At 40.1% G+C, this 12375-nt stretch overlaps 2 protein-coding genes and 1 long non-coding RNA gene across 4 annotated transcripts; 2 read left to right on the plus strand and 1 right to left on the minus strand.

Moving 5' to 3' along the window:
• The first annotated feature begins 843 nt into the window (after positions 1 to 843).
• On the plus strand, positions 844 to 2288 carry LOC111572462 (transcription factor 24). The gene is made up of 2 exons (XM_035950894.2): positions 844 to 1269; positions 1529 to 2288. Exons 1-2 carry the CDS (start codon positions 844 to 846, stop codon positions 1637 to 1639), a joined length of 537 nt encoding a protein of 178 aa, XP_035806787.1. The 3' UTR covers positions 1640 to 2288.
• mcmdc2 (minichromosome maintenance domain containing 2) lies at positions 1040 to 12375 on the minus strand. Its single transcript, XM_023276133.3, has 15 exons — positions 12200 to 12375; positions 11980 to 12110; positions 11826 to 11885; positions 10494 to 10689; positions 10236 to 10358; positions 10059 to 10160; positions 8700 to 8828; positions 8299 to 8536; positions 8008 to 8213; positions 7720 to 7877; positions 7130 to 7309; positions 6907 to 7046; positions 6348 to 6457; positions 5864 to 6057; positions 1040 to 1176 (listed from the first exon to the last, which is right to left on the minus strand). Exons 1-14 carry the CDS (start codon positions 12294 to 12296, stop codon positions 5891 to 5893), a joined length of 2037 nt encoding a protein of 678 aa, XP_023131901.1. The 5' UTR covers positions 12297 to 12375; the 3' UTR covers positions 1040 to 1176; positions 5864 to 5890.
• Positions 3001 to 6631, plus strand: LOC111572463 (uncharacterized). Of its 2 annotated transcripts, XR_002746478.3 has the most exons (7): positions 3001 to 3127; positions 4047 to 4097; positions 4212 to 4272; positions 4517 to 4580; positions 5046 to 5104; positions 5339 to 5393; positions 5923 to 6631. It is a non-coding gene; the product is annotated as an uncharacterized LOC111572463 (long non-coding RNA). The 2 variants fall into 2 exon arrangements; XR_004847844.2 differs by lacking the exon at positions 5923 to 6631 and having other exon boundaries at positions 3008 to 3127; positions 5339 to 5537.

The raw sequence follows: 12375 nt of genomic DNA on the forward strand, positions 1-12375 counted from the left end.
AGCCAATTAGAGTGGGACATGGCCTACCACATATCAGAGTTAACGCAAAGGAGAGTCCTGCCTCTGGCGTTGAAAACGAGCCTCTACTGCCCTCAGACAGAAATAAGTTGGGAAAGGGAAAGAACAGCCTCCTCCGCTGTGAGGGAGTGTTATGGGGCGAGTGATTAATTACGTCGGAGTGAAATACTTGTCCACCGCTTTGTGTATCCAATAAATTAGGGGCTCCTGAGACTTTTACGCACACAGGTGAAGTGTTGGATGCGCGTAAAGGGAGCGCCGCGCACCATTTCTGCAGACGCACGACTTTATAAGGATAAGCTGGACGTGGACTGGGACTATTCTACATTGACGTGCAAATTCTCCCATCATAACGAAGCCTTCTTTGGGTCGCCTTCATGTCGTTTGTCAAGACAGCGCTTTTGAGAAATACCAGAGGTAAACTCCGTATCAGAACAGCAGCCAGACACTGATCCAGTGTTGGCAGGGACTTCATCTGACATGTCACTGAGCACGAATTTGGTTGTCAGTGCAGCATAGTCATTTTTTAAGGTTTTGTTAATGAATGAGCTGTAGACGTGGAGTGTGTTTTCTGTTTGGCACATTTTAATAACAGTGTGCTGAGCTGAGAATTTAAGTTATGAACTGAAAAATACAAAGGCAATAACTTTAACATTGTAAATTGTGATATAAATTAAGATAAATGTGGAACAATAAATAGTTGTGTCTAAAACAGCTGTCAGTTGAGTTCAAATAAAATGTGCAATATGGTGGCCAGGCTCAACTACTGAAGTAAGTTTTGTTTTTTTATCTGATCTAAACCTTCAGGTCTGTAAGTGTACCCCGATGGTTGGAAGACAGACGCTCCGGATGGACAGCGGTAATTGCTCCGGGGCGGTGGTGGATGACAGCCCAGCATCCAGTCCGAGCTCCAGCCCCAGTCCGGACGGTCGTCGTCGGGAGCTCCACCGGGCCAGAGTGCTCCAGGCCGGCGGGCTCGGCGGCAGAGGTCGGCCGGCAGCAGCGAACGCAGCGCGGGAGAGGAGCCGGGTGCAGACGCTGAGAAACGCTTTCCTGGAGCTCCAAAGGACTTTGCCGTCAGTGCCGCCGGACACCAAACTGTCCAAACTCGACGTGTTGATACTGGCCACCACCTATATTGCCCATTTGACTCGAACACTGCAAGAGGAAAGTACGGAGGAGGGAGAGAGCACAAAACAAACAGAGGCGTTACACTCACTGAAAGGTGAAGGCTACCTGCACCCAGTAAAGGTCAGTGCTAATAATAATAACAATGACAACAATTAGAATAATAATTATTACTGTGCTTAGATATCATTATTGTTTTTGTTGTCAATTCTGCATTAATTAAACACGTTCTGTGTGAAATTTCTGTGCGTAAAAGAAAAAAAAACAGTGATCAGCTGTTCTTATTGTTATTGTTGATGCAAAAAAAATCTAAGTATGCACAATTATCATTGGAGGCCTTTTTTTAGTTTAATTTATTGACAAACTAAATGTCTTTTTACAGAAATGGCCAATGCGATCCAGACTGTATGTCGGAGCCACCGGACAGTTCCTGAACACTTCAAGTCCGTCAGAGTCAGAGAATCAAGGCCCATCATCGTCCACCTCCCAGTAACAGGCTTTAATCATTTGTAGGAAACGATTTCATATCTGCATGAGTTCATGCTTTACTTCGATAGCAGCCTTATGATTGTCGAGCAATTCGCCAATCTGACTTCCACTAAAGCCCTGAACCAACAGGAAGACGTTGTAAATTAATATATTACGTGAGTTTTATTGTACAAATTTTGAGAAAGCACACAATTATGTTTCTCTGTTGTTATTTTGGATAATCCTGTTTGCATTGTGCAGATCCACACATGTCCCAGGTATGATATTTGTAGAAATTCCACGGGGTAGCCTGACGAGCCCGTCATGCTTCAGTGTGCACTTTCAGTTGAGACATTTGCACTAAATGCATGTGTGAATAACTTAACATCTGTCATGTGAAGTAGTCTGTCAGAGTCAACAATGGAGACTCTTCATCTCATGTTTCTCCTTATTTTTACATGCATGGTTGTAAATGTGTTTGTGAATAAATTACTTGACAATGAAAAAGGACGAATTTCTTACGATTTTAACGATGACAGAAACTTTACAGATGTGTCATTTTCCAAAAGCAAATTTGGGGAGATAAATAAATAAAAACGGATAATAACTGAAATTCAGAGGATATTATTATTATTATTATTATTATTATTATTATTATTATTATTATTATTATTATTATTATTATTATTATTATTATTATTATTTACGGTATTTTTTTGGAAATTAAAATTTGTTTTTGAGATAATCTGGAAATTGTGCTTCTGTGACAGTAACATTTGTCCTTGGCGCTGGATTGTAGTCTAAGAATTTGGTTTTATTAGTTCGCAACAAATTTTATTTGCCCCTGGCTGCTGAAGAATATGGATATATTCACTTACAAACTGTAATGAGTTAAACGGTTAAAAAAACGTGCCATTAAACAATTGCTTATATCTATTTAAATTAAATAGCAGAAAACGACTCTTGCCTTTAAACATTTGAACGACTTATGATTTAAGTGGAAGCAAATGGTATATGATACACGTCATTCGACTCGTATTTGTTTTTCATTTGTTTAATATTGATAGATTAATTCCTCTGATTGCATAAAGTACGTCTTAAATTACTGATAAATGCATCCGCAAATGACAACGTTTTTAAAAGGCGACAGATTGCATTATATGTATATTCTAGGGGAGTTTAAATGTATTTAGCAGTAAACTGAAAAGAAAAATAATTCGAATTTCCACAAAATATCAAAATATTTCACAAAAAAATGTTTTTTATGTAATAAAAAGGACAAAATGCATGTTTTTATTTTGAATAAAAGAATCAAATAGTCTGAGTTGTTTGCTGCTCACACTGTAACCGCTGTTAAGCTGTGCGCGCTCCGTATGCTGCAGTGCGCAGCTCTGCGGCGCAGAAACCGGAAGGCGGAGCAGAGACTCTCCCTCTTGTCTCGGATGTGATCGTGGTGAGCAGACGTGTTCCCCACCGCTTCCTAACTTTGACTTCTTCGCGATTTGCTGCGTAGGTAAGCTATTGTAAAATGGTTTTGTGGATTTTCAGAGCTTAAAGTGCTGCAACATGTTTCCAAGATGACTCGGAAATAATTCTTAAACGAGGCTATTCGTAGTTAGCATAAAGCTAGTTAGCATGTCGGCCACGTGGGTGGAAGGAGCTACAGTTGTTTCTGATTAACTCAAATCATTTTATATGTGTAATAATGCTAGTAAAACTAACATGTCATGTTGAGTACTGCACATCAATATGGCCTTACACATGGATTAGAACGGACAAATCTACAGTTACCATTACTAAAGTCTTTATTATTACACATAATCACTAGATATGTCATGTTTTATAATTTGCATAAGCACCGCTTATGTAACTTTTAAAAACTACTTCTGCCAGCACTCTAGCTTTGATGTCTCAGTAACGACAGGTCTCATCCCCCATGTAAAACAATAAATCATCCTTTAAGACAGCTCAAAGGAGGAAAAACGCCCTCAGTGTCATTCAGCTTCGTGCAGCACTGTCCATATCTGGTTTTGTCCAGGGGTCAGCAGAAGAGCTGCTGGTCAGGGAATTGCTCTCTCCCATTATTACACTGGGGAGAGTCATCATGGCCCCCACTGAGGACTTAAGGTCATGGCAGAGGTCGTGACCTGCTGTTGAACCCGTCCTCAGACCTGCGATGTTAGCCATACTCTCAAGCTGTGTTACACTGTCCCCTTTGACCTTCTGGTGATCAGTCATCTGTGCTCACTATATTGACTAATCCTTCAGTACGTTTTATTCAACCCAGCTGAAAACCAATATCACATCACACCTGGGAGTAATTAGTAATTTGGTAAAGTTACAGTGATGGACCTGCAGTGATCTTGTGGGGTAGGGGAGGTTAATGATTGGCAACATGTTAACATTTAAATATGTGGCTTTTGTCTTTTTAGCAGTGGTGATGAAGATGTCCAAGTCACACTATGGCTGGTACACCTGACAAGGTAAGACTAAGGCATATATTACTATTTAAACAAGTTCAGAAAAGGACATATGCTGCTTTATATCACTATTTAAGAAAAGTGTAATAAGTAGTAGGTGATTTTCTTTTCTTTCAGATGCTATGGCACCACTGCAAACTGCAGATGACCAAATGTCTTCATTGTGTGGGCCTTCAAGGTGAGTGCTAAAGTATTTTGCAGTTTTTGGTTTTAACTTAAGTCCGGGCCTGCTGCTGGTATAGTGATGAGTTCACTTTTCGCCGTTTACCCATCAGACAATAAGATGGTGATACTGTGACTAACTGAAATGCCAGCGTAACACAAAGACCAACTTAATCTAGAATAGAATATCTGATGTAAAAGAGCTTCTTTTTGCGAGTAAAGTTCGTCTCATTTGTTTTGTTTTTTCCTCCCTCCCTCAGCTGCTTGAAGTTGTAGTGACGAGAGCCACCGGATATGTAAACCTTTGTCTGCTACCAAGATGAGGTGAGTGATGTTACCACAGTGTTTCTTTTTGAGGTCCTTATCTGTTTACCCGCCAAACACAGTAGGTTGAGAGTGACTGATGGGTAGCAGGCAAAAATAATACATTTGTTAAATTTTGTTCTGGAAACCAGACCAATATGGTTTTTGTTAGATTTCTTTGGTGAGCATCGGACAAGTATTCCTTAGTTTTTAAACTGTCAGTCTAAGTGTGAATACAGTGGATACATTTCCAAACTTGAACAGCGGAGCATCTTTTGCAGCTGGAATAGTGATGAGTTCACCTTTTCGCCGTTTACCCATCAGACAATAGTGGTGAGACTGTGACTACTGAATTACCAGCTGCAACCATCTGCTCTGCTGCCTCAATGATTTTATTTACTCTAACAAAGGTTTCAACGCAGAAGGAAAATTGTAATGCTACAGGTAGAATTGCAGTGTATGAATTGTGGTTTCCATATTCTACAGATAGGCCGCCGTAGTAGCAGCCACAGAGTTACATCAATGCTGACTTCATCTCTTCCCCAGTAAGTAAAGCCAACTAATGTATTCAGTGTTTTGCTTTCCATTTGGCCTGTCCACTAGACTGGTTATATCCTGTTTTGAGCTGTAATGAGTTCACTTTTTTGCCGTTTACCCATCAGACCAAAATGGGCTGCTGAGAATGTGACTAACTGAACTAAAAACTATTTTTTTTGTCTATTTAAATTATTTATTTTCACTTGAACTGACTATATACTGTGTGTTTGTGTACTATTTAGATTATGAAGCCAGTTGAATGATCCAGCGGTACAGAGGAAACCTGTTTTGTAAAAGGTAAATGCCAAACCCAACTCCTCAGCTAGTCCTACATCCAATTTATGTTTTAGGTCAGGTTTTGCCAGTTTATATGTCTTTGAAATTTAAATGTGTCCATTGTCTGTGACTGCACCTTTTTGTAATAAAATATGTGTGCCTCCAGTTTTTTGTTTGAATGTGTATTTTTTTTCTTAGATCAGGAATCTGATTGATCTTCCATAGTTTTTAAAAATTTGGTACAATGCATCATTAATACAGCATCCCTACCAGACATGCTTCTACATGATCATGAAGATTAGTTTCCCTGTACATCCATTTTGTCATATATATTTTAAATATTTCTCGGACACATACTGTATTCATATTTTGGCTAACTTGTACACAGTCCTCTCAATTATCACTCAGTTAAACTCAATATGTATTGGTATGGTTGTATTGATCTTTATTAATATTTTTATGAAACAAGAGTGTGGTCTTGTACTGCTTACCTGTGTTTGTTAACCTCCATAGAAGTCTTACTCCTCTGCAATATATGCGTCTGCTCCAGGTGCGTAGGTGTAGATGAAGCGTAAGATATTCTGGTGGAGCTCGTCCAGGGTAGCGTCTCTCCTGTGCAAACTGTCCACATCCCCCAGGTCACAAGGAAACACTGCATCGGGTGGAAGAATGAGAGCAGAGGCCCCTGCAGGAAAAGACCAGCATCCCATGAAGACCACACTCTTGAACCTGTTGGCCTACGTAATGTTCATTAAGAACAACTACCCTGGAACAAGATAAAAATGTACAACAAAAAATTGTAAAGCTATATGTTTTGCAGTATTAGACTCCATACCTATTGATACACATAAGGAAAATCATGTAAGAATAGCTTATAATAAATACATAATACTACATGTAAGTAAATAATATTCTTTGGTACCAGGTATGTACTTATAGGTGTCATGTAAAGGTGTCCTGATTTTTAAAAAATACCATGTTTGAGAGTGACTGAGTTCTCACAAAGGAGTACAGCAATCACAGCGTCCTCTTCCAGTACGCAAGTTCTGAGACATAACTTGCAGTGAGCCTCAGCCAAGGAGATCCTGGGACAAAATGCCATAAAGAATGTCCAGTGTGAATGCCTGCATGTGTGCTTAGGGTTTTCTTTTATTTATGGCTGTACAAGAAGTAATTTGTAGAAGTGTACAATTCAGTATGTAAATGGATAAATCAAAACGAACACAGGCTGAGTAAATGTTTCTAGATTTAGAGCTTAATGTGACTTGTCCTGTCCTGCCTTCTTACTGAGGATGGATTTATTTTCATAGTTTTAGTTCCACATAAAATATGTCACCACAGTGAAAAAAGATTTGTAAACATTTGTCATACATAAATGAAAAATAGTCATCCGAGAGCAAGGATTTGGTGAGTGTGTGCCATCTAGTGGATGATAGTGACATTACATTGGACCCTGACTCATACAGTAAGCAGAGGTGAGGCAGAGAGTAGACGTGGAATATTTAAGCAGCAGATTTTTCAGTAGGACACTTACAGTAGTTTGATTGAGGCCACTGACATGTTAACACCCTGACTCTGTGTTCGGACTCTACGGCTCGCCATGTAGTAACCGTGGATTATTTTCTCTGCTGCAGGGGTAAGCTCCACTTGCAAACTCTGTGCATGGGCTATCAGCTGAAAGAATAAAAATGATTGTCAAGGCAGTGAATTTGATCAGCAATTAAAAAAAGCAAGGGCAACAGAATATGACTGTTAACCTCCTGGTAGTCTTGAGCAGTAAACTCCCAGCTGGATGGGTACTGGGGTTTTCCTGGCTGTACTGCCTGCTGGAGGGTGTGGACGGTCTGTGCAAGCAGGGCCTCCTCTCCCACTCTGTCCCTACACTGAATGACGAGGCCAAAGGCATCTGCCAGCTGAAGTGGTACAGAACCCATTTCCTGCTCACAAATAAACAAACTGGGCATTAACAAGCTGTTTTCACACCAGTAGCTTCACAAAAATTACCAAGACAGTCATTAAGTAACCTGGAATCTAAAACATACACAGTTCGCTGTGTACCTTTTCCCTATAGAAGAAAACAAAGCACTGGTTATTCTCCAGGGCTCTCCTGTGAAGTAATGTTTGGGCAGGGCACTTCCTTCAAGAAAACTAAATTGTCTCAAGTTCCTGTTTGGCCTCTACTACCTACAAACAACATCTGAGGTGACTTTTTTTTTGTAACTCAACGTATTGTAAGCTTAAGCTCCCCGAGAGCAAGGCACTATATTTTCCACAAAAATCTAATTTTAGACCTGCTAGTCTACACTGATACAATGGTAAGACAATGTAATGTTATAATTGGACTCACTGCTGTTCCCAGTACAGCACAGTCTGTCCTCCCGGAGCGGCGGGTGGTGTCTGTGAGGGCCCAGAAGCTGCAGTGGACTGGAAAGGAAAGCTGTTGGTCAGCATCTTCACCATACTTCTTCCCTGGAATGAACACAGAGACTGTGTGGCTTTCTAAAACTGAGAAAAATAACAAGACAAGTACATCAATTATGGCATTTGATGGGGATTATCCATAATTTTATATGGCAGAATCTAGTCATTTTAACTAATCACAGCATTTATTTTATCGACCAGCTTGGTGCTATACCTGACTGAATGGAATCCAACCGGTCCTTCTTGTAATAGCCGAGATCTCCCAACATGCAAATGCCCCCAGTGGCTAACAGGGCAGAACCAGCATGGATGTTAGCAGTGCCTGCTCCATGTTCGTCCCGGGACAGAGATGCAAATATCTCCCCTGAGGCTTGATGCCTGATACCACGCCAGGCCAAACTCAAGCTGTACGTCATTAGTCTAGCACAAAGCAAAAGGCTGATGGGTAATGAGGGGGGTTATTTCTGAAGTTTAGTATCCTTCAAATCACTTTAATTGCTTTTACCTGTCTAGTATGAGCATGTCAGTGGTGGCAACCAGGAGATCCAAGTTGTAAAATGTGTCTTTTGCATCTGTTCGAGTCTGCACCAAGCTCAGCAACAGGCTCAGCTTTAGTGTGTTGTACAATCCTGGTGGAGCCACGTCCAACCCGAAGCAGTGAGCTACAATGGCAGAGAACCTCCAGGGAGACGAAGCAGTGGCCTTCAACAGCTCCTGGAAGCTGCCACTGACTTTGTGGCAATCTGTCAGTAGATATTTGAAACATAAATGCCAGTCACAATACACAGTTTAAACGCTTAAAATGTGAAGATAGGTTAAGATTCTTATCTTCTATCAGCATTGCATATTGAATTGATTTCTGTAGTTTTGGAGCAGGATTTAATATGAGATAATTTTCTGCCTTACACTCTGGCTCCCACGGTTGGACGCTATTTGCCTCTACACTCCAGGTAATGTTGGGCCACTGGTGCACACGCGCAGGAATGCCTAACACCCTGTAGAACTGACCGATTCTCATCGAGTTACACAGCTCATCTGCGTGAGTAAGGGGAAACAAAGCAACACTCAAAGGGGTTGTTCTCTGCTGCCTGGTGATTATTGAACATGCATGCCACCTACAAGCCGCTGCCAAGAGAAACACAGTGAGGCCTTCAGAACAAAGATTTCACTGTGTGCGAATTGCACAGCCAGCTAATGAGTGTTCCTTGCACTTATTAACATATATGTTTAGTAACGGGAACCCACTGTATTGAATTCCTCCACAGGACTGGGTCAACAGAATATGTTAATCCTGTTGCGGAGATTTGCGAAGCTCTCAAGGGTACTGGCAGGACAATGTTTTTCAAGGGGACAGAAACACTTAATATCCCACTATGAGGCACTGTGCACAGCTGGCTGCACAAAAATCTATTTATTTGAACTCTCTCCCACTAAGCTTGTGTTCCAAAGTGAGCCTCATTTAGAAAGTCATTTAGAATTAATGGCATACCTCAATACAACTGACTGCAAATATAAACTATTATAACCACATTATTCAGGACTGGGAGTGAATATAATGGATGAGAATCACTTTTACAGTTTGAGGATATTAATCTACACTATACCCTTTCAGCCTTTAGCTTGGAAATGAGAACCACACCTTTAAACCTTTATACCTGAGCAAAAAAAAAATGCTCACAGGGCAAGATCAGCAACACAACACTCTCTAAATGCCAATGCCATGACAGTGATTTTTTAGCTAACATGCAGTTTACTGTCAGCCATCTTGATATATACCAGGGGATTCACTACTAACCCACTCACAGCAAAAAAGCTTTAAATGACTCAAGGCTGAATCCAGGTTGAAGGAATCTAAGCTAATGTATGGATTAAAAAGAAGATGCCAAGAAACACAAAGTCCTTTCTAAAGCAGATCAGAGGTGAACTTTATAAAGGAGCAGTCTCAGTCTGTACTATTTATGTTATGATTTTGTATTCTTTGTTTTAATATCAGGTTACTCTGATGTAAACATTGAGCACTGTGATGTGTTTTCTGCTTTCTGCTGTTGATAATCTGGATCATGATTTATTGTAATACATAGTTCAAGTGCTCATTTTCCTTCATCTGATGCCATTACATTACCATCATTTCTGCATGCGCTTTGTTTCTCGAATGCTAATGTTGCTACACATGATTCTAATTATCGGATACATTACAATCAAGATATTTGCTAGTTGAAAATTGGGGAAACAAAGCCGATATAAACTGTCGACTTGCAGACGTACCTCTGAGAAACAGTGTGACAGATTGGTATCTGAGTGAGCTTTGCTGATGGCCTCGTAAAACATCCAGCGCTTTGATATGGATCAGCTCCACCAGCTGTTTATCTGTTTCCAAAAAAGACACATGCAGTATGCACACATAGAGCATAGCAATGCACAAATCCTACCACAAACTCTCACCTCCCAAAACTCTAAACTTCACATCCTCTTTCAGTTGGGAGCTGCACATCATGCAACTGAAATTGTTTCTCACGGTTGCTGATTCTGTGGCCCCGGGTGCATGGACTCGGATGTGGTGGAACCCTGGTGCCAGCGACAGAAAAATGTAATGAAATTGTAGTCCAACTTTAAGAATTTAAATACTACTTGTCTGACGACTGCTTTAAATCTCCCCACAGACTGTTGTGTGTCACCATAAAATAAGAGAAACAACTGTACCTGCAGAACAGGGGCAGTCATCATTGATACAGAGGAACCTCGCCCCCTGGGTGTACTTCGTAACCCTTGTCATGGCAGTGACCAGGCCCTCCATGGAGACAGGCCTCATGGGGCCATAAACACGAGGAAAACTACAAAGGTCCAGTGTGTACTCAGGGAATGGAGGCAGATGTGTAAAGTTCAGAATTACATTTACCTCAAATAAAACAAAACAAAAAAATAGATGATACAGTGTCACAAGACCGAGCTGATGATTCAGACAGGTCAGGTTAGACTGTTTTCACAGCAGATGTTTTGATTTGTACATACTTGGGAAAGCACAGGTGTATTAATACAGGGCTGCATTCCACTGAGGGGATGTCCTGCTATGAGCATGATGGTTTACTGTCATGGTGTAACGGGACACTTAATGGAACTGAGCCATCATTAATTCTACTGTGCTTTCCCTATTGTGACAAAATGCCCATAGTGTGGGCACAGTTTGGTGGTACCTGTTCCTGACCTAATGTAAACAAGCACTGCAACATTTTTGCTGGAAAAATAATACTGTGAGATGTCCTACATGCCAATCTCACTGACATCCTGACATCCTAACCTCTGAACCAGTTGTGATATATTTAATATATTTCACTTTAAATATTTTTTTCCTTCATTTGAAAGATATTTAGTGATAAATAAAACAATCAAGAAAAGTTCTTTGATCAGTGGGGATTTTTCTCAGTATTGCAAAATTGCAACAGCGGCCTTTAATGGCTGTTACGTATTCAGGGAAAAGGTCCCATTACTGACTAATGAGTAAATTCATCAGATGTCACCATAAACTCTACTTTTACTAATCTAAATCTTAATGTTGAGATCATAGTGAATGGTGGTGCTCTGGACTGCATTACCTTTAAAAGTGTCCCTAATATTCCATTCACCCCATTTATATACAAGTAGGGAGCAAAATATTGTGCAGATGTATACAGTTTTAACTAGTAAAACTCAATTGCTTTTTAGTTTTATGTTGCAAACAGATCTATATCATTAAAATTATTTTTAGGATACATATTTTAATATCATTGCATCTGTAGTGTCTAATAATCTATGAACTCTGTTAAAATGAAAGTGATATTTGTAAGAACTAAGATCCACTGTTGCAGTTTTGCAACATTTCACTCCTTAAAAAACTAAGAAAAACAAAAAAATTCAATATTTTCTCAATTAGAAGGTTGCTAATGAAAACAGTAATTTGATAACAATTTTAGATAAATCAGCATCAGTTACACCAGTGCTTGGGTTTTAGACGGTTAAGCTAAACAGTGTTGACCAAACAGTTTCATAGGTCCATACCTGACTCTCTGTATGTATTTTTTCAATAAGTGAAAGTGTCCTTATGGCCAGGAAGCAAACCTGAATGAGGAATTGGATAAATGTAGTTAACCTGATGGCAGAAATGGAGCTACACTTTATTTTAGCTAGCTATCAGCTCACAGTTTTCACTTACAGACTGAAACAAAACAGTTGCTCTCAGGGGGTCATGCAGAACACAGTCACCCAGAACAGGATCCATCTCTAGTATATCTGTGGGATTAACTCTGATACGAAACCTGTAGACTGCCTCGGTCTGCTGGGGGTCTGGAAGTGAGGAGCAAATGTTAGCAAAGTCCAGTAGTTTAGTGATTTTAGCTTTCAGGCTAACAGGCTAATTAGCACAACTTGCGTACCGTTGAAACGTTTGCAGTCTTCGGTAAGCTTCTGGAGTCCTCCACTTCGGTCTAAGTAGACCAGAACTGACTCTTTTAACGATAAAATGTTAGCCATTTACACTTTAAAGTAAAATAAGTAAATTTAAATAGGCAAACTTGATTAGCTAGTATCGAATTTTGCAATAGCGCTCTAA

The sequence above is a fragment of the Amphiprion ocellaris genome, chromosome 22 (assembly GCF_022539595.1).
Source record: "Amphiprion ocellaris isolate individual 3 ecotype Okinawa chromosome 22, ASM2253959v1, whole genome shotgun sequence".
NCBI lineage: Eukaryota > Metazoa > Chordata > Actinopteri > Pomacentridae > Amphiprion > Amphiprion ocellaris.